Genomic DNA, 22,391 nt, shown 5'->3' with positions numbered 1-22,391 from the left:
AGAGAAACTAAGATAAGTGTCCATCTTGAACCTCAACTCAGGGAGGAGATAATTAAAGCATTGTTTGAGTACAAAGATATTTTTGCATGGTCATATGACAACATGCCGGGTCTAAGCACTGACTTGGTGGTTCACAAATTGCCCACTGACCCGGTATTCCCTCCTGTCAAGCAAAAGCTGAGGAAATTTAAAACTGATATGAGTGTGAAGATCGAAGAAGAGGTCACCAAGTAGTTCGATGCAAAAGTCATTCGGGTCACTCGGTATCCCACTTGGTTAGCCAATGTAGTACCTGTGCCAAAGAAGGATGGCAAGCCTGGGGTGTGCGTTAATTACCGTGATCTCAACAAGGCGAGTCCTAATGACAACTTTCAACTGCTAAATCAGTGCTTAGACTCGGGTCACTCGGTATCAATATGCATTACCTCTTTCAACTTACTTCCCTGATGAAGAGGTAATGCATATTGATGAGTTGGAACCAGTTGGAGAGCCAGGTTGGAAATGTTTCTTCGATGGAGCTGCTAAGATCAAAGGTGTCGGGATACGGGTTGTACTTATTTCGGAAATAGGGCATCACTACCCTGTTACGGCTCAACTTCATTTTTACTATACTAATAACATGGCTGAGTACGAGGCGTACATTTTGGGTTTGAGGCTGGCTACAGACATGGGTGTCTAGGAAGTCTTGGTCTTGGGAGACTCAAACCTTCTGGTACACCAGATCCAGGGGAATGGGAAACACGGGATTTAAAACTCATACCGTACTGGCAATGTTTGCATAATCTTTGTCGATGGTTTCGATCAGTAGAGTTTAGGAATATTCCAAGGATCCATAACGAGGTTGCTGATGTTTTGGCTACCTTAGAATCAATGTTACATCATCCAAATAAGGCTTATGTGGACCCTTTGCATATTCAGGTCCATGATCAACATGCTTACTGTAATGTGGTGGAAGAAGAACTTGATGGTGAGCCTTGGTTTCATGATATCAAGGAATATATCAGGATAGGGGTGTATCCAATACAAGCCACAGGTGACCAAAAGAGAAAAATTCGGTAGTTGGAAAGCGGATTTTTCTTCAGCGGAGGGGTTTTGTACAAAAGGACTCCGGATCTTGGATTGTTGAGATGCATAGATGCTAGACAGGCCACAGCTATCATGACCAAAGTACATTCTAGAATCTGTGGACCACATATGACTGGGTACGTGCTGGCAAAGAAGATTCTCCGAACAAGTTATTATTGGCTCACTATGGAGCGAGATTGTATCAGTTTCGTGCGCAAGTGTCATCAGTGGCAAGTGCACAGAGATTTGATTCATTCTCCACCATCTGAATTGCACACAATGTCTGCACCATGGCATTTTGTTGCATGGGGCATGGATGTCATTGGACCAATCGAGCCAGCAGCATCCAATGGGTAAAGGTTTATTCTGTTGGCCATTGATTATTTCACCAAGTGGGTTAAAGCTAAAACTTTCAAGTTTGTGACCAAAAAAGCAGTGGTCAATTTTGTGCACTCAAATATCATTTTTCGGTTTGGGATCCCAAAGGTGATCATCACAGATAACGGTGCTAATCTCAACAGTCATTTGTTGAAAGAGGTGTGTCAACAGTTTAAGGTTACACATTGCAATTCCACCCCATATCGCCCCAAGGCGAATGGAGCAGTCGAGGCAGCCAACAAGAACATAAACAAGATACTTTGGAAAATGGTGGAAGGTTCCAGGAAATGGCATGAGAAGCTTCCTTTTGCATTGTTAAGTTATCGCACTACTATTCGTACTTTAGTAGGGGCAACTCCTTATTTGTTGGTATATGGCACGGAAGCAGTGATACCCGCTGAAGTTGAAATCCCATCCCTTCGGATTGTTGCTGAGGCTGAAATTGATGATGAATGGATCAAAACCCGCATGGAGCAATTGAGTTTGATTGATGAGAAACGATTAGCAGCAGTGTGTCATGGCCAGTTGTATCAACAAAGAATGGCAAGAGCATATAACAAGAAGGTGCGTACACGGAAGTTTGAGGTAGGTCAGTTAGTATTGAAATGTATCCTTCCTCGTCAGGCTGAAGCAAAAGGCAAGTTCTCCCCAAAATGGCAGGGATCGTTCATCGTAACAAGAGTGTTGTCCAATGGTTCTTTGTATTTAACAGATATAGAAGGCAAATGTGTAGAAATGGCCATCAATTCTGATGCGGTCAAAAGATATTATGTATGATTTCTTTGGTTAAATTGTAATTGTTTATACTTGGCATATTTTGAAGATTGAAATGACGAAGGCATTTTGTTCTGCTATCTAAATACTTTATCCTTTGTTACCCCTTTTTGAGCCTTATTTATTTCCTTTTATCCCCCTCTTTTGGAATCAGTGGCAAATTCGGAAATGCGAGAGCAAAAGATTAGTAAAAGAACAGAATAAAAAGAGAAATAAAAGAATGAAAAAAAAGAAAAGAAAAGAGAAAAGAAGAAAAAGCAACAAAAAAAGAAAAAAAGAAAGAAGAGAAGGAAAAGAAAAGAAAAGGAAAGGAAAAGTCACAACAACAAAGCAACTCCTATGACATGAACTACGTTCGATCTGATTCCTTTTAAGGATACGTAGGCAGCCTCACGGTTCGGTCTCGTCAAAGTAAAAATTCAAAAGTCCCCAAGCAAAGGAACTAGGGTAGAAGTTGTGATTGTTGCAAGAAATCTGATTCAAAAAGTTGTAATTTTGAACTCATATGAATTGTTTTGAGACTTTGATACCCTCTCTTTCTAACCCTATCCAAAAGTTCACATTACAGTCCAAAGAAAGACCTTCCGATCAGTCTTCGAGATATGCCAAGTCAAGCAAGGAGAGCTAATTCATATTAGGGGCAGCACTCTGGTCCAAGTAGAAAAATGTTGAAAATGAGAGAGTCTTATTGGTGAAAACTCTCACGGGCATCGTAAGGCGAAAGTGAGTTGAGAGATGAACAAATGAGAGAGGTTTGTTGGTGAAAACCCTTCAGGGCACCGCAGGCCGAACATGGTCAAGGTTTTGTAGAAGAAATCAGGTTATAGAAATTCTGGGGAAACAAAATATGGCAACTGAAAGTTGATTGGTTGGACAGACTGGGCTGATTAATCCGAAATTCATGTCATGATCACTGGTACCAACTGTTCCACTCAGATAAGTCTCTTTCCTTTTTCCTTTTTAGCAAGTCATCCAGTTTTGGATTTTCTTTATCCTTAATTCTCAAGGTCATTGCATTTCATTTCTTTTGGGTTTCATTTCTCTAAGATGTTTCAATGTCAGTCTTGGTCAAGCAAATAATAAAGGATTTCAAAGCTCACTACCAACTTCAAAAATTTCAAAGCATAGTGTGGCCAGAACATACCAAAGATAGTATGATGTAAAGTGGGAGATAAAGTGCCAGCGAAAGTTCCATCGGCGGATTGATTTAGTAATTTCATGGGAGATGCAGAGGTTCAGATAAAGGGGGCGGAGGTGTAAAACAACGGTTCGGTATAGAACACTCGGGTCATCCAAGGTCATGTGGGTTGAAAGTCAGTCAGAAAGTCAAGCGATTCAGGGCTTGTTCAGGGAAGCCAGTCAAAACAAAGCACGGCAGCGAAGAGACCTTCAGCAAGAATGCCACCAACTAACCACCACATTTTAAACTGACAAGATTTTTATTTGATTGAAACAGGGGCAGAAAGTTTCGTTGTTTCGGAGAAACCCTCCATAAGGAAAGGCAAGCACCAGACAGGTTTGACCGTAAATTTTCAGGACCCTCCTGGAAAATGGGACCTAGTTTAAAATCGAAACAATCACAAGTAGAAAAATCTAGCATAAATGCACTTCAAGAAATATAAGTTGGTTTCAAAGTTAGCATGTTTAAGATAGGATTCAATTAGGAGATTTCAAGACCCTCCTAGATAATGGGACTTAGGTTTAATACTTCCATTAGATAACAAGATTTACCATAAGCTCTATTGTAGGATAGTGTAATTCAGCCGCAAAAATTGTCATTTTTAAAATAATACTTGATTTTTTATTTTCAGGACCCTCCTGGATAATGTGGTGTAATTTAAGACCTTCTTAGATAACAAGATTTAGCGGAAGTCACACCTTTAGAAGATATAACTTAGATTTAAATTTGTCGTTTAATTAAGAGTTGTCAGGACCCCTCTGGATAATAGGACCTAGCATTCAAACTCTTAGTAATATTTGGTAATATGATTCTGTTTAACACTCACATATGTGCCCAGCTACCAAACTGGGGCAGAAAAATTTTCTTTGTTTTGTTTATTTTTGTTGAAATCAGGTACCCACTTGGAGAACAGGGAGAAGCAATTCAGGTTCAGCAGTCAGGCGCCCACCTGGAGAGCACGGGAATACAATTCAAGTTCAGCAGTCAGGATCCCACCTAGAGAGCACGAGAATACAATTCAAGTTCAGCAGTCAGGCGCCTACCTGGAGAGAGCACGGGAATATAGTTAAAGTTTTGGCAATCAGGCGCCCACCTGGAGAGCATGGGAATACTGTTAAAGTTTTGGCAATCAGGCGCCCATCTGGAAAGCACGGGAATATAGTTCAAGTTCAGTAATTAGGCGCCCACCTGGAGAGCACGGGAATACGGTTCAAGTTTTGGCAATCAGGAGCCCACCTGGAGAGAACGGGAATACAGTTCAAGTTTCGGTAATCAGGAGCCCACCTAGAAAGCACGGGAATATAGTTCAAGTTTCGGTAATCAGGTGCCCACCTGGAAAGCACGAAACACAGTTCAAGTTTTGGTAATCAGGCGCCCACCTGGAAAGCACGGGAATACAGTTCAACGTTTTGGTAATCAGGAGCCCACCTGGAGAGTAAGGGAGTACAGCTAAGGTTTTGGTAATCAGGTGACCACCTGGAGATCAAGGGAGAACAACACAAGTTTTAAGGAAGGGAAACAATTTAAGTGTCGGTAATCAGTCATCCACATGGAGAAAAGGAAAGCATCTCAGATTATAATTCGAGTTCAGCAATCAGGCGCCCACCTGGAGAAAAGGGAAAGTGTCTCAGATCACAATTCAAGTCAGCAACAAAGGGACTTCATCTAGAAAATACAAGTCAACAAGGAAGCAGGAATTACAAGATCGAGTTTGAGGACATACATAGGATTTTTGTAATGCATAGATCATAGTTTAGTCTAGCTTCTTTTATTTTTTCATGGTGTAATAAGGAGTTCAGTAAACAGCAGCAGCAACAGTGAAATCACAGCTTCATGGTAGTCCCTGCTACCTAAACTTCCCGAACTACACTGACCTGATTCCTTTATAGCCAAGGATATGTAGGCAACCTCGGAAGCAGGGTGCAGTCAAAATCTTTCAAAAATGCTTCCCACGTAGTATGCAAATGGGCAAAAATCGCTCGTATTCGCTCACTTTATCTTTGCACGAAAACTCTTCGTGTTTCCGAGAAAAGAGGGGCAGCTGTGAGCACGTGATTTTTGCCATGTATGAATTACTCCCACAAATTCAAAACAAAATAATTTTTTCCACTGTTTGTAATTTCGTGGATTTTCGTAGCATTTTTATTATTGTTTGCATTTGTCTGTGCATGTATTTTATTTAAATCATGAAAAAAATATAAAAAATATCACGCATTTGCATTTAGGACTTAATTTTACATTTTAGGTTAATTAGTAAGTTAGTTGGTTCATTAAAAAAATAAAAATCGCAAAAAATGGCTTATTTTTGCATTTTTAGCTTTTTGGTTTTAAATTAGCAATTTCTTTTTCTAATCTAGGAGTAATTAGTTTTTGAATACAATAGATTATGAGTTTAATTTTGCATATTAGAATTTATGTTAGAGTTTTATTAATTAAAGAAAATAAAAAAAGAAGAAAGGTTGAAAGGAAAAAGGGGTTGATTATTTTTTTTAAAGAAAAAAGGGGCCAATTGGGCCAATTTCCCACCCCCAAAGCTGAGCCCAACGCCACTAAACCTGCCTAGTCCGGTAGGATCAACCCAGCTAACACCCAAACCCACCTAACCATGACCCGCCCCGTTCCCCCTCCCCCCCCTTACTAGACAATTCTAATTATAACACACAGGCAATTAGAACCCTAATTTGTGAAGAACCCAAAACGCCGCTGCTATTCCCCCAAGCTCGTTTCTGCTCGCTCAACTCGTCTGAGTTTTCAGACAAGTTCGTCCCCCAAACTCAACACACATGGTCTCCTCCTCTCTCTCCAACGTGGCATAACCGTCTTTGATAGAATATTTTCAGCATTTAGCCATTTTTCACACGCTCTTGATTTCGGGGGATGAATCTCAGGTAAATGGAAGCGGTTGGATGTGAGAAATCATATCCACACCTTCCATTTGTCCAAGTTTCGTTCCATGTGAGGTTGGGTTTGATGTTTTTTCGGATTTTGGGATAAAATTTAGGGATTTCTTGGAGAAGAGCTGAGAAGCTTCGAGAGTCGAGTATATATAGTGAGGTTTTCAGAGATTTGAGGAGGAGAATTTTGGAGAATTCGAGGGTAAAAATCAGAGAAAGAAAAAATAGAGGTTTTGTTCTGAGTTTTCTTAGGTTTTATTATTTCCGTCTTCTACTCGCTTCTAAAAGAAAAATGCTAAAATTTCTCCAGTTTTTCGTTTGTTCTTAGTTGCTTCATAAATCTGAAATTTCAAAAAAAAAAAAGGTTCCATTTTCCTTCTCTGGTTTTCGTTCAAGTGAAGTTGACTTGAGTAAAGCTCGTCGCTTTTGAAAGCTATTGTTCAAGTTCGAGGGGTGAAGTTTTCATATTTTTTACTTAGAGGCTGTGTCAATTGTTGAAAAACATCTGATGCTGTTTGTTTCCTTTGCTGGAATTCTGAGTCTTCATCTAGTTTCAGGCCCTTACTTATCTTCTCTAGTTAATTTTTGCACTAAGGTACGTTTTGTTTCTATCTTATAGTCATAAACTTGAAGGGATAATTGTAAACTGATGTTTTACATACTTCACCATATGTGTAGTCTGTTTGCTCAATACTGATACCTTATAGATATATAGATGTTTGCTTTACTGGTACGGTTCGAATGTCTTACTTGATTTTGTGTTGTTCATGGTTGGTCCATATATTCAGTATGCTTTAAATTGTTTAGTGTTCATTCTTTGTTGGTCTTTGTTCTACGTCTGTTGAAACTAATTTAACTTGTTACAGTGTAGCGTTAATTAGTTCCTCACACTTTTTAGGGTGTTATTGTTTAACTGATGATTTGTGCTTAAAATGGCATCGAGATATGGCGGATGGATGGATTTGGCCACCAGTTGGTCGAAGTTCTCCCTGAAGAAGCCAATACAGCACTCTAATTGCAGAATTACATAGTGTATCAGTTTCATAGTTTTCTTTGTATACAGTTGATAGATCCAAATTTCGATGGCTTGCTATAGGGTTTGGCATGAGTTGAATCGAAATCCATTAGCCACATTTGCTAGAATAGCTATTTGTCGTAATGATTTAAAAAATGAACGTTGATTTAGAAAAGTTATTTTTCAGAATAGTTGTCATTGTGATATTATCTTATGCTTATCATTGTAGCAAATTGTGATTATTCAAGTATTTTTAGCTTAATTATCGATTTAGTGATTTAATTATTTGTCTTTTCTAGCCTAGCACGTGATGTAAATATTCCGTTCATTGATTAGTTGTTGAGTTTAACCTATGAGCAAAAAACTATTTTGGGATTCCCAAGTCGCTGATTCAAACGCAGAATAGCTCGGAAAATTTGGTGAAGATTTGATTTAAGTTAAGAACTGCTTAGATTGGTACCATCTTCATTTTAATTAGTAAACCCAGTTTAATTTAGTTAGTAAATTGACCACCAAAAACCATTTTCATAATTTTTAAACTTTTGTGATTGATCTCGAATTTAGGTATTAAACAGTGCTTTAGGCGCATAATTTAAGTTACTTTTTTAAATTCGGGTGTGCATTTATGTGACCCAAATCCAAATCTCAAAAACGTTAAATAAAATGTGTCGTGGACCGCGGGTGCATTTATGTGACGTGGTTCAAGACGCGTTTTATGTGACGTTTAATCTTCCTAAAAAATATTTAAATAAAAGCGGTTTTAAAGTTAAAATTGAACCATAGGCTAAAAGATATATTAAAATCAAGTAAATAGGCTAAATATAACAGTTGAGCGACCGTTCTAGAACCACAGAATCCGAGAATGCCTAACACCTTCTCCCGGTTAACAGAATTCCTTACCCGGATTTCTGTGTTCGCGAACTGTAAATCCCATTTCGATTGTCATTTAAGTTGGAAAAAACTCCCTTATACCCTTTTAGGATGTAGCAAAAAGGAGGTGTGACAGTTGTTAAGATTGGGTGTTTCTCCAATTGATTGAAAACATCAAAAGGAGTTTAAAATTTAAATTTGAAGTGATTTAGAGTAGATTTGAGCAAGATTTGAGTTAAATTTTAGAAAAGACGCAAGAAAGAAGACGAAGTTAAATTTTTTATAATGATGTATAATATTATATAATAATGTATTGTTGCAACCCGGCCGGTCGTTTCGAGAGTTGTGGCGTCATTCTCCCATTTACTGATCATTTGTGATTTACTGTTGTTTTATGACATATCATGGTCGGATTAGCATTCCGGAAGTTGGAGTAGGTCTGTGGTGTCATTTGTGACCTGTGTGCAAAATTTGAGGTCATTCGGACATGATTTGATAGGTTTCAACTTTATTTGAAGAAGTTGGAATTTCCTTAGTTCATTAGGCTTGAATCTATGTGTGATTCATGATTTTAATGTTGTTTGAGGTGATTTGAGGGCTCGACTAAGTGCGTATAATGTTATGGGATTTGGTGGTATGTTTGGTTGAGGTCCCAGAGTCCTCAGATTGATTCTGGGTGGTTGGCGGATCAAGAGTTGAAGTTGGGAGATTGCTGAAGTTGGTCATCTACTGATATAATCGCACCTACGGAATGTTCATCGCAGGTGCAAGCTAGGGATGCGCAGAAGTGGAGTTTGGATGGGTGATCTGCGGAGCACAGATGCAGAAGGACTTTCGGAGGTGCGGACTCGCACCTGTGCTTGGAGGGCTGCTATCACGCCCCAACCTCGGGAGGCGCAACCGGTGCTCAATCAAGAAAACCCAACTGAGCAAGCCTTATCAAACACTTCCTACCAAACTCGATACGAATAAGGAAACCATGCTTTCATTCATTTATTTAGACGAGGGAAGATAGTGCATTCTACATCGTTAGTTCATTTTAAATCACAACATTAGACCGTCAATAAGTTCCAAGATTCCATACAAGTACACTTTTGAAATGCGAGAATTAGAATTACATCATAGTTCGCAGATCCATCCAACGCTCGTACATAACCCACACATATGTCTACGGAGCCTCGAAGGATGAAAAGACAAGTTATGACAATGCCGGCAACAAGGCCCCAGTTATACCTCAAAAGTAGAAGTCTACAACAAAAGATGTGAAATAAAACCTCTCGAAGAAAAAAGTGGCTCACCAAGACTTCAAGAAGAAGGTACTCCGCTACGCGCGACCCGCACTATCTGCAATAGAGCCACCTACATTCATTTAAAAATGTAGCGCCCCGGGTAAAAGGGACGTTAGTACCATGGAATAGTACTAGTATGTATAACTAAATACCATCTGGTTAGAAAGAACTTTCAGACAAGAATAAAAAATCACAAGTATAACTCAAGCTTTAGACGATCACCATACTATCAAATAAAAGAATCATACAACTTCCACATCATTTTTACATAGCTTTTAGTTTGGGGCATTTCACACTATTCATTATTTAACCACTATCTTGAGCAGAGTCCGATCTCGACCCGATCGGCTAGGTCGCCTCATTTGAGGCATATATTTCAATCACAATCTCAATTTCCTTTCCGGAATTCATTCACAAAACTACTGCTATTTTTAGGCAGAGTCGGATCTCGGCCTGATCGGCTAGGCCGCCTTTCCAAGGCATTGTTCCCTTAGCATTAATCACTTTGTTTCACATATATCATTTTGTAGGCACTTGGGACCACAACTTATCACATTATACTTGGAACTAGGACGCATTTTTTACATCGTTCCCACATTCAATGTTAGATTTGTAATTTAGGATAATAAGTGCGCACAAGAGCAATTAAAATTGTAGGCATAGAGGAGATTTCACATAGATGGCACAACATGCGCAGCTTCAATTTCAATTTAAAGTCCAAGTATTTCAATACATAACTCATATCCTTGCCCTTTCAAGTTATCAAGACAGCACGTTAATCATGTTGAGACATATTTTTCACGCATATACGGTTACAACATCAATTCATGTAAAATAACAAGCAATGCAACAATTCAGCTTTAATCTTACCATATTCACACAAACGCCGATGAAGCTCAATTTCTAAAAGACGGGGTTTTAGCCATACATACCTCAACCAAGCTTTCCTTAATCCTATACGTTCCGGAATGTTCGCACCTCAATCTATTTAAGCAATATAGAACAATTTAACTCATAATCAAGAAAAGATCATAATCTAAGATCTCTTGAGCATTTTACCGAGCATTTAGTGTTCATTAACGCCTTATGGTTATTTTATGCAAGATTACACTAGTCCATTACCCATGCCTCCTCTTTTATAATTCCTTATACTCTTCAAGAACATATGCATGCAATCCAAACCCCCTTATCCCCATGAATTACCTCACCAATGACCCTTTATAGCTATGTGTAAAAATGAGAGCTGAGGTGATGAATCCTTACCTCTTGGGATGATGGTTTAGGTACCTCACTTGATTATCTTCAAAGATTCAACAAGGATTCATGGAGTAATTTTGTTGGAAGCACTTCCCCTCTCTTAGACCCCTCTCTCTCTCTCTCTCTCTAAAAGTGTCAGGAAATGGGCTCAAAATGAGCTCTTGCACAGGATTTAACGACAAGGGGTCGGGTTTAAAATTTAGAAAATTCGAGCCCCGACTCGGATCTGCGATCGCAAAGCTGACATGCGGCCCGCATAATGGACCGCAAGAATTCTCCCCAAAACCTGAACATATTGTCTGGGTATGCGGCAGAAATGCGGTCCGCATACCCGTTCTGCGGTCGCATAATGCACCGCAGAACTGCCCCTTACAAAATCCCAAGGGAATTATGCAACGACTTTGCGGCCTACATATCGATTATGCGATCGCATAATTGGCCGCATAGTTGACATCATTTTGGCCAACACACTACTTCACTCTGCGTTGACTATGCAGTTTGCATAGCCGTTATGCGACTGCATTTTCGACCACAAAAACACACTTTTCTGGAAAACATTATTCCTTGACTTTTTAATGCTGAGACCAGTTCTAAAGGGTCTGAACTTGCTCGCCGTGAAGAATTTTACGCATCTCTAACACATGATCCTGATTGCCACTATGAGCTTTCGGGTTTACAGTGGAAATTTTCACGGGGTCACATCCTCCCCTACTTAAGATCATTCGTCCTCGAATGAGGATCAAGGTTCGCTTATTAGCAATCTCTTATGCAACCTTCTGATTTTTTCTCAACCTAAGCATACTATTAGTCTCCAAATTTGGCTAACTCCCTGAATTTTGAAAAATTTCGCCAGAGTTTCCATTGTATCTGGGCCTTATCCACCTATCAGAGAACCCCAGAAACACATCATAATAGTAGGTACACATCCCGTAGGCATAACATAACTCGTACAATACTAACCATGGCTGCATAGGCAACATATATATAACCAAAACAAAACAAAACTGTTTTACATAGATCAAATCAAAAGATAATAGCTCATAGGAGCTAAATGCATAAGAGCTATTTCATGACTATTCAAACAAATGTGGGTACTTCTTTTTAATTTCATCCTCGGCTTCCCAAGTGGCTTCCTCAACTTGCTGGTTCCGCCATAACACTTTCACGGATGTAATTTCCTTATTTCTCAATTTCTGAACTTGCCTATCAAGAACAGCAACTGGAAATTCTTCATACGACAGCTCTTCATTAACCTCAATAGTTTCAACCGGCATAATGGTAGATGGATCTCCTACTACCCTTCTCAACATAGACACATGGAAGATCGGATGTACCAATGACAACTCGGGTGGCAGCTCAAGCTTGTATGCCACCTGACCAATCCTCTGAATGATTTTATATGGTCCAACATACCTCGAACTCAATTTTCCCTTCTTCCCAAACCGCATGATTCCCTTCTAGGGGAAACCTTCAAAAATACCCAATCATCTTCCTTGAACTCTAAATCTCTACGACGACCATCCGAGTAAGACTTTTGGTGACTCTGAGCAGTTTTCAACCTCTCCTTAATAATCTTGACTTTCTCCATGGACTGATACACGAGGTCCAGCCCTATCAATTCTGCTTCTCTAACCTCGTGCCACCCAATGGGAGACCTATATATCCTACCATACAATGCCTCAAATGGTGCCATTTGGATACTAGCCTGGAAGTTGTTTTTGTAAGCAAATTCTATGAGTGGAAAATGGTCATCCCAACTACCCTTGAAATCAAGAGTACAAGCACGCAACATGTCCTCAAGCGTCTGAATAGTCCGCTCTGCTTGCCCGTCAGTCTAGGGGTGAAAAATTGTGCTAAGATTTATCTTCGTGACCAAACCTTGCTGAAATATCTTCCAAAAGTTGGTTGTGAACTGATCCCCTCAATCTGAAATGATCGAGACTGGACTGCCATGCAACTTGACTATTTCTTTGATATAAAACTGAGCATATTATTCCGCTGTATCTGTAGCTTTAACTGGCAAGAAGTGCGCTGATTTCGTGAGTCGATCCATGATTACCCAAATTGAGTCAAACTTGTGCGAAGTGCGCTACAACCCTACCATATAATCCATGTTAATCATCTCCCATTTCCACATTGGAAGTTCTATGCTTTGAGCCAATCCACCGGGCCTTTGATGTTCGGCCTTCACTTGTTGACAATTCAAACATTTTGTCACAAAGTCCACCACACTTCATGTTGTTCCACCAATAAATTTCTTTGAGATCATGATACATTTTTGTAGAACTTGGGTGCACGGAATACCTGGAAGTGTGAGTTTCTGCCATGATCCTTCCCCGAAGATCGTCAATATCAGGAACACATAAGCGGTCTTGGTATCGCAGAGTACCATCATCCATGCCAAGGGAAAAATCTTTGGTCTTGTGTTTGTAAATCCCCTATTTCAGTTGTGCTAATAATGGATCATTGAATTGCTTTTCTTTCACCTCCACCACAAGCGATGATTCAGCCCTATTCTGCACAATTACCCCTCCTTCATTAGAGTCCGCAAGGCGAACTCCCAAACTAGCCAACTGGTAAACCTCCCTAGCTAATGGTCACTGACATGACTCTAAATGAGCCAAACTTCCATAGATTTTCAACTAAGAGCGTCTTTCACAACATTAGCCTTTCCCGGGTGATAGAGAATATCAATGTCATAATCTTTGAGTAACTCTAGCCATCTTCTTTGCCTCAGATTTAACTCCTTCTGCTTGAAAATATATTGAAGGCTCTTGTGGTCCATGAATATATCCACATGGACCCCATATAGATAATGTCGCCAAATCTTTAACGCAAACACCACTGCCGCAAGCTCTAAGTCATGAGTTGGATAGTTCTTTTCATGATTCTTGAGTTGCCTAGAAGTTTAGGCTATTATCTTGGCGTGCTGTATTAACACACAGCCGAGCCTGATCTTTGAAGCATCGCAATACACCACAAATCCCCCTGTACCCTCTGGCAGGGTTAGTACCGGTGTTATAGTCAATCTTGACTTCAATTCTTGGAAGCTCTTCTCACAGCGTCTGACCACTGGAACTTAACTGTTTTTTGGGTCAATTTAGTCAATGGAGAGGCAAGAGTAGAAAACCCCTCCACAAATCTCCTGTAGTACCCAGCCAAACCCAAGAAACTACGAATCTCTGTTGCAGTGGTAGGCCTAGGCCAATTCTTCACTGCTTCAATCCTTTGAGGATCAACCATAATTCCTTCCCTAGAAACAACATGACCCAAGAACGCGACAGATTTAAGCCAAAATTCACATTTTGAAAATTTTGCATACAATTGATGTTGTTGAAGAGTCTGCAAAACTACCCTAGATGGTCAGCATGGTCCTCCCGACTTCGGTAATACACAAGAATATAGTCAATGAATATTATCATAAAGGAGTCTAGAAAAGGTTTGAAGACTAGATTCATAAGATCCATGAAAGTTGTCAGGGCATTTGTTAGCCCAAAGGACATCACCATAAATTCAAAGTGCCCATATCGAGTTCTAAAAGTCGTCTTTGGAATATCCTTCTCCCTTATCTTCAATTGATAATACCCGGATTTCAAGTCAATCTTTGAGAAACACGTAGCACCTTGTAGTTGATCAAACAAGTCATATATTCTTGGTAGAGGGTATTTATTTTTGATTGTGACTTTGTTGAGTTGTCGATAGTCAATACACATCCGCAATGACCCATCTTTATTCCTTACAAACAAGACTGGTGCGCCCCATGGTGATACGCTCGGTTGAATGAAACCCTTTTTCTAGCAAATCCTTCAATTGTTCCATTAGCTCTTTCAGTTCTGCCAATGCCATTTTGTAGGGTGGAATTGATATAGGTTTTGTGCCTGGTATCACATTGATCCCAAAATCAATCTCCCTGTCTGGTGGAATCCTAGGGAGCTCATCTGGAAAGACATTCGAAAATTCATTCACAACTGGTACAAACTCAAGGCTAAGTGCCTCAGCATTGGTGTCTGTAACCCAAACTAAATGATAGATACACCCCTTCTTGATCATCTTCGCGGCCTTAAGGTAGGAAATAAACCGGCCTCTAGGCACTACATTATCTCCCTCCCATTAAATAGCGGGCTCGTTAGGAAATTCAAGCCTCATAGTTCTAGTCCGACAATCAAGCTTGGCAAAACATGAATAAAGCCAATCCATTCCCATTATTACATCAAAATCTACCATTCTTAATTCAATAAGATCGGCCCTGGTATCCCTACCACACACCATGACAACACAATTTCTGTAAACTCGAGTAGCCAAAATTGACTCACCAACCATAGTAGATACCGAGAATGGTTCATGAAGCTGTTTTGGTTCTTTCCCGAATTCCATAGCAATAAAAGGGGTAACATAGGATAGGGTGGAACCGGGGTCAATAAGTACATACACATCATGAGATTGAACAGTCAAAATACCTGTAACAACATCTGGGGAAGCCTCTACAGTCTAGCGTCCACTCATAGCATAGAACTGGATGGGTCCTCTTGAACTTTGTGCACCACCCCTAACTGCACCACGCCTTGCGGGTGCTGGGGTACCTCGAGCTGGAGAGGGGAAGATGTAGCAGCTGCTGGGCTGGCTGACTGCGTTGTACCCCTACCTGCTCCCTAACGAGACACATGACAATGCCTCTGAATATGACCCCTCATCCCACATCCATAACATACGGGCAACTCCATGTAGCAAATCCCCGAGTGCATCTTCCCATACCTGGGGCATGGGGACCTCTGCTGCTGCTGGAGCCTCTCTCCTGACCGACCTCGCTGATGGGTTCCCATATTGCCCTGACCAGTCCTGAAATGACTCCACTGCTGCTGGTTAGGCCCTGATAGCGGTGCACTGGCTGAAGACTGTGCAACAGACTGGGAAGGCCCTGATGATTCTCCCCTGAAAGCTGATCTTTCCCCACCTAGTGACTCTCCCATGTTGCCCATACACCGGGCCTTTCTGTTACCCTCTCTCTCCATTTTGCTCTTCAATTTACGGTTCTTTGTGGCCAGAGCAAATTCTACCATCTTCCCATAATTCATATCAGAATTCAAGGCAGATGTAGAAGCCTTATTAATAGACAGAGGATTAAGGCCCTGAACAAACCGACGCACCCTAGCCTCCATTGTGGGCAACATGTGAATAGCATATTTGGATAGGCGGGAAAACTCCATATAGTACTCCCATACACTCCGACTACCTTGCTTCAGATTCTCAAACTCAGCTGCATGGGCTGCCTTTGTCTCAACAGGCAGGAAATGGTCTATAAAGGCATCAGTAAACTCACTCCACCTCACAGGAGGGTGCCCCTCCTCTCGGGAATCTTCCCACAACTCAAACCACGAATAGGCCATCCCTTTACGACGGTAGACAGCTAACTCTACTCCCTCCGTCTCAGTTGCACGCATAACCCTGAGGGTCTTGTGCATCACATCAATGAAATCGTGAGAGTCTTCTTCTGGATTGGCACTTGAAAACACTGGAGGGATAACTGAAGAAATCTGTTCACCCTAGAACCCGGCCGGTCGTTTCGAGAGTTATAGCGTCGTTCTCCCATTTACTGATCATTTGTGATTTATTATTGTTTTATGACAAATCAAGGTCGGATTAGGATTCTGGAAGTTGGAGTAGGTCCGTGGTGTCATTTGTGACTTGTGTGGAAAATTTGAGGTCATTCGGACATGATTTGATAGGTTTAAGCATTATTTGAAGAAGTTGGAATTTCCTTAGTTCATTAGGCTTGAATCTATGTGTGATTCGTGATTTTAATGTTGTTTGAGGTGATTTGAGGGCTCAACTAAGTTTGTATAATGTTATGGGATTTGGTTGTATGTTTGGTTGAGGTCCCGGAGACCTCAGATCGATTCTGGGTGGTTGGCGGATCAAGAGTTGAAGTTGGGAGATTGTTGAAGTTGGTCATCTACTGATATAATTGCACCTACGGAATGTTCATCGTAGGTGCAAGCTAGGGATGCGCAGAAGTGGAGTTTGGATGGGTGAGCTGTGGAGCACAGATACAGAAGGACTTTCGGAGGTGCGGACTCGCACCTACGCTTGGAGGGCCGCTATCACGCCCCAACCTCGGGAGGCGCAACCGGCGCTCAATCAAGAAAACCCAACTGAGCAAGCCTTATCAAACACTTCCTACCAATCTCGATACGAATAAGGAAACCATGCTTTCATTCATTTATTTAGACGAGGGAAGATAGTCCATTCTACATCGTTAGTTTATTTTAAATCACAACATTAGACCGTCGATAAGTTCCAAGATTCCATACAAGTACACTTTAGAAATGCGAGAATTAGAATTACATCATAGTTCGCAGACCCATCCAATGCTCATACATAACCTAAACATATGTCTATGGAGCTTCTAAGGATGAAAAGACAAGTTATGACAATGCCGGCAACAAGGCCCCGGCTATACTTCAAAAGTATAAGTCTACACCAAAAGATGTGCAATATAACCCCTCGAAGGAGAAAGGGGCTCGCCAAGACTTCAAGAAGAAGGTACTCCGCTACGCGCGACCCGCACTATCTGCAATAGAGCCACCTACATTCATTTAAAAATGTAGCGCACCCGGTAAAAAGGACATTAGTACCTTGGAATAGTACTAGTATGTATAACTAAACACCATCTGGTTAGAAAGAACTTTCATACAAGAATAAGAAATCACAAGTATAATTCAAGCTTTAGATGATCACCACACTATCAAATACAAGAATCATACAATTTCCACATCATTTTTACATAGCTTTTAGTTTGGGGCATTTCACACTATTCATCATTTGTTCATAATACCACCACTATCTTGAGCGGAGTCCGATCTCGGCCCAATTAGCTAGGTCGCCTCATTTGAGTCATATATTTCAATCACAATCTCGTTTTCCTTTCCATAGTTCATTCAAAAAATCACCGCTAATTTTAGGCGGAGTCGGATCTCGACCTGATCGGCTAGGCCGCTTTTCCAAGGCATTGTTCCCTTCGCATCAATCACTTTGTTTCACATATATCATTTCGTAGGCACTTGGGGCCACAACTTATCACATTATCATTGACAGTAGGCCGCATTTTTGTTACATCGTTCCCACATTCAATGTTAGATTTGTAATTTAGGATAATAAGTGCATACAAAAGCAATTAAAATTGTAGGCATAGAGGATATTTCACATAGATGGCACAACATGCGCAGCTTCAATTTCAATTTAAAGTCCAAGCATTTCAATACATAATTCATATCCTTGCCCTTTCAAATTATCAAGACAGCACGTTGATCATGTTGAGACACATTTTTCATGCATATACGGTTACAACATCAATTTATGTAAAATAACAACCAATGCAATAATTCAGCTTTAATCTTGCCATATTCACACAAACGTCGATGTAGCTCAATTTCTAAAAGATGGGGTTTTAGCCATACATACCTCAACCGAGATTTCCTTAATCCTATACGTTCCGTAATGTTCGCACCTCAATCTATTTAAGCAATATAGAACAATTTAACTCATAATCAAGAAAAGATCATAATCTAAGATCTCTTGAGCATTGTACTGAGCATTTAGTGTTCATTAAGGCCTTATGGTTCTTTTATGCAAGATTACACTAGCCCATTACCCATGCCTCCTCTTTTATAATTCCTCATACTCTTCAAGAACACATGCATGCAATGCAAACCCCCTTATCCCCATGAATTACCTCACCAATGACCCTTTTGTAGCTATGTGTAAAAATGAGAGATGAGGTGATGAAGCCTTACCTCTTGGGATGAAGGTTTAGGTCCCTCACTTGATTATCTTCAATGATTCAACAAGGATTCATGGAGTAATTTTGATGGAAGCACTTCCCCTCTCTTAGACCCCTCTCTCTCTCTCTCTAAAAGTGTCAGGAAATAGGCTCAAAATGAGCTCTTGCACTGGATATAACAACAGAGGGTCGGGTTTAAAATTTAGAAAACTGGAGCCCCGACTCGGATATGCGATCGCATTTGCGATCGCAAAGCTGACATGCGGCCCGCATAATGGACTGCAAAAATGCTCCCCAAAACCTAAACACACTACCTGGGTATATGGCAGAAATGATGTCCGCATACCCGTTCTATGGTCGCATAATGCACCGCAGAACTGCCCCTTACAAAATCCCAAGGGAATTATGCGACGACTTTGCGGCCCGCATATCGATTATGCGATTGCATAATTGGCCGCATAGCTGACATCATTTTGGCCAACACATTGCTTCACACTGCGGTGACTATGCGGTCTACATAGCCGTTATGCGACCGCATTTTCGTCCGCAAAAATGCACTTTTCTGGAAAATATTATTCCTTGACTTTTTAATGCATAGATCAGTTCTAAAGGGTCCGAACCTCTAACACATAATCTTGATTGCCACTACGCACTTTCGGGTTTAGATTGGAAATTTTCACGGGCCCCACAGTCGTAGAAGCGAAGGAGGGCATGATGAGTTGGTCCGCAAAAGCGGCTCCGTGTGCACAGCACCAGGATTTTGACCGCAGAAGCGGTTGGTCGCATAAGGAAGTTCCACAGGCGCGGATTATGGACCACATAAGCGGAATGACTTGGCAGAACATATAAAAATAAGGGTTCGTGATTTTTCTTCATTTTGGACATTTCAAGCTCGGTCTAAGGCGGTTTTTGAGAGGGTTTTCGGGAGGATTCTTGAGGTAAGTCCTTTGTGCTTGTTTTCTATCAATAATCTTGTTACCCCATTGATTTTTCCACCTAGATTATGTGGTTTTGAAGTGAAATTTGAGGGTTTGACGCTCGGTATTTGGGTATGGGGATTTGGGTGGCAATTTGGTATCGGATTTTGATAAATTTTGTATGGTTAGACTCTTGGTGGAATGGGTTTTCGGTTTTTTTGGTTTTTGTCAGGTTTTGAGACGTGGGTTGGGGGGCCGGCTTTGAGCCAATTTTAGCTTTAGATTAATAACTTCATAATTTTTAGTGAAATTTATTCCTTTAGCTCGTGTTGATTGTATTGAATTGTTTATGGCTAGATTCGAGGCGTTCGGAGGTTGATTTGTGAAGCAAAGGCATATTGGAATAGATATTTGCTCGGATGGAGGTAACTAACAGTTCTAAATCTAGTTCTGATGGTATGAAACCCTGTATTATGTGTCTCGTGATTGGTTTTAAGGTAACGCATATGCTAGGTCACAGGCGTGTGGGTGTTCATCGTTGAAATTATGACTTGGTCCATTCCGTGGAATTGCGAAGTTGAATAGTCTGTTGTTCGCTATATGCTCTTCATGTGTTATAAAAATTTGTGTACAAATCATGTTAGAAATTATGTTTAGACTAAATGTTGGTACTGTAGGGACCCGCAGAGGTCATGTACTTGTTGAATTATTCGCTAATTGTTGACTTGTGCACAGTCACGGTTTTACTTGCGTATCATATCTCAACCTCATCTTGTTTCTTGTCTTTACACTACATTATTTCTGTTTGGGCTGATTTTTATGATTTCTGAGAGACTAGAGAGGTTGGTGACTGAGTTAGGGCCTGAGTGTCGAGTTGTGAGCGATATGTATATATATGTGGATTAGGATGCATGCCGTAACGAGCCTTAGGGCTCTATATATGTGGATTAGGTTGCATGCCACAACGAGCCTTGGGGCTGTATATATGTGGATCAGATTGCACACCACAACAAGCCTTATGGCTATATATATATATATATATATATATATATATATATATATATATATATATATGGGGGATCGGTCTGCACGTCGCAACTATATAGCTCTTGGGCTAAAGGAGCCCCTCCAGAATGTATACACATCCCCAATGAGCGCAGGTACCTATTGAGTAGAGTGTTGAGTGCCGAGTACTGAGCTATTGGGAAAGATTGAGTGACTGTTGCTCTAAGAGGATGCTCTTGATTTTATTATTGTTGCACTTAGCTACCATATATCACTGCCTAGTAGTTTTCTAAAAGATGTTATATTCTGTTTTACTTGAATTTGATATGAGATAACTGATTTGGCGTAAATTGTTGAAGTTGAAAGCATGCCTATTTTTCTGATGTTGAAATTACTGAAATTGAACTATAATTGTAGAGCTCGTCACTACTTTCAGTTCTTTATTTAGTATTGTTACTTGCTGAGTTGGTTGTACTCGCGCTACTCCGTGCACTTCATGTGTAGATTCAGGTGTTTCTGGTCATGGTGGGTGTTGACTTCTTTTGCTCAGTTGATCATTTGGAGATTTTGAGGTAGCTGCCGGCATTTTCGCTGACCTTATCTCTCCTTCTCTATCTTTACATTCATTTTAATTAGATCCAGACTTTCATAGACAATACTTTTCCAAACTTGTGATGTATAGATGCTTATGAACTCAGTGACTATAACGATCCAGACGGTCGTTTTAAGAATTAACGCCCCGACCCCTATTAACCGCTTTCCCCGTGTTTGTTTCTGCTATTGTGAGTTTCCAAGAGGATTCATTTTGAGTTTCGAAGTGCTTTAGGACACTTAGTTCCTAAATGAGAGTTTAAGCTTTAGAATTTGGACCGTAGTCGGAGCAGTGTGAAGACAACCTCGGAATGGAATTCTGTCAATTACGTTAGCTCCGTTGGGTGATTACGGGCTTAGGGGCATTTTCGGATTGTGCTTTGGAGGTCTGTAGCCTATTAAGGCTTGAAATGCCGAAAGTTGAATTTTTGAAATTTTCGGATCGATAGTGAAATTTTGATATCAGGGTCGGAATCTGATTCTAAAAGTTGGAATATCTCCGTAGTGTATGCAAAATTTGGGGTAAATAGGACTTGGTTTGGTGGGTTTCGCCATCGGTTGTAGGAGTCTTGAAATTTCATGTTCTTTAGGCTTAGATTGGAGGGCGATTCATGGTTTTAGCGTTGTTTGAAGTGATTTAAGAGTTGGACTAAGTTTGTATAATGTTTTAGGTTTGGTTGGCATATTTGGTTGAGGTCCCGGGGGCCTCGGGTGAGTTTCGGATGCTTAAGGAAAATTGAATTGGACTTAGGCTATTTTCTGAAGTTGCTGCTTCTGGTATTTTTGCACCTGCGATGAGGAGCCTGCAGGTGCGGACCGCAAATGCGAGAAAGTAAGTCACAGGTGCGATTTGGGCACTGATGTCCAGTGACCTCAGATGCGGTTATAGGGCCACAGAAGCGGATTGCATCTGCACAGAAAGGAGCGCCGGTGTGGTATCCCCCTGTTTACTCACAGGTGTGAGTCCCCAGCTGCAGAAGCGGGATCACAGGTGTTGTCCCATGACCGCAGATGCGGAAATCGCTAGGCAGAAATATGAAATTTCGAGGGTTTGAAGCTCCTAACACCAAATTTGATTTTTGGCTCAGAAGAAGGCGATTTTGGGAGGATTTTGAAGAGGAAATAAGTGGGTAAAGAATCCTTATCACTTTCTAGTTGTATTCCATTAATCTAATCTTAGTTTTGTCATTTAATTTCGGATTTGGGGTGATAAGTTGAGAGAATTGAGGAAAATTTCCCCAACTTAAAATCTGAGTTTCAAGGGAGATTTTGGGGTTGGATTTAATAATTTTTGTTCGAGTGTGCTCGTGAGTGAATAGGTGTTAATAATCCGTAACTTTTACCCGATTCCTAGATGTGGGCTCGAAGAGGATTTTGGA

General features: G+C 40.6%; 2 protein-coding genes across 2 annotated transcripts; both read right to left on the bottom strand.

The window, feature by feature from the left end:
• Nucleotides 1-11,795: 11,795 nt before the first annotated feature.
• LOC138890332 (uncharacterized) lies at nucleotides 11,796-12,514 on the bottom strand. The gene is made up of 2 exons (XM_070173711.1): nucleotides 12,203-12,514; nucleotides 11,796-12,107 (listed from the first exon to the last, which is right to left on the bottom strand). The coding sequence occupies exons 1-2, from the start codon at nucleotides 12,512-12,514 to the stop codon at nucleotides 11,796-11,798; spliced, it is 624 nt and encodes a 207-aa protein (XP_070029812.1).
• A 2,857-nt stretch (nucleotides 12,515-15,371) lies between these two features.
• Nucleotides 15,372-16,160, bottom strand: LOC104227553 (uncharacterized). The gene has a single exon (XM_070173710.1). It carries the CDS (start codon nucleotides 16,158-16,160, stop codon nucleotides 15,372-15,374), a length of 789 nt encoding a protein of 262 aa, XP_070029811.1.
• Between the last annotated feature and the right edge of the window lie 6,231 nt (nucleotides 16,161-22,391).

This window comes from Nicotiana sylvestris, chromosome 4, assembly GCF_000393655.2.
Source record: "Nicotiana sylvestris chromosome 4, ASM39365v2, whole genome shotgun sequence".
In the NCBI taxonomy this organism is placed as follows: domain Eukaryota; kingdom Viridiplantae; phylum Streptophyta; class Magnoliopsida; order Solanales; family Solanaceae; genus Nicotiana; species Nicotiana sylvestris.
The sequence above is the reverse complement of the archived record's forward strand: the minus strand, read 5'-3'. Positions and strand labels throughout refer to the sequence as shown.

What these genes read in the sequence shown, in the direction of transcription:
- LOC104227553 (XM_070173710.1), bottom strand. Translation starts at nt 16,160, where the DNA reads ATGCGTGCAACTGAGACGGAGGGAGTAGAGTTAGCTGTCTACCGTCGT.
- LOC138890332 (XM_070173711.1), bottom strand. Translation starts at nt 12,514, where the DNA reads ATGTTGCGTGCTTGTACTCTTGATTTCAAGGGTAGTTGGGATGACCAT. An exon ending in AGTTCAAGGAAGATGATTGG is followed by an intron (nt 12,108 to 12,202) that starts GTATTTTTGAAG and finishes AAAATCATTCAG; the next exon opens with AGGATTGGTCAGGTGGCATA.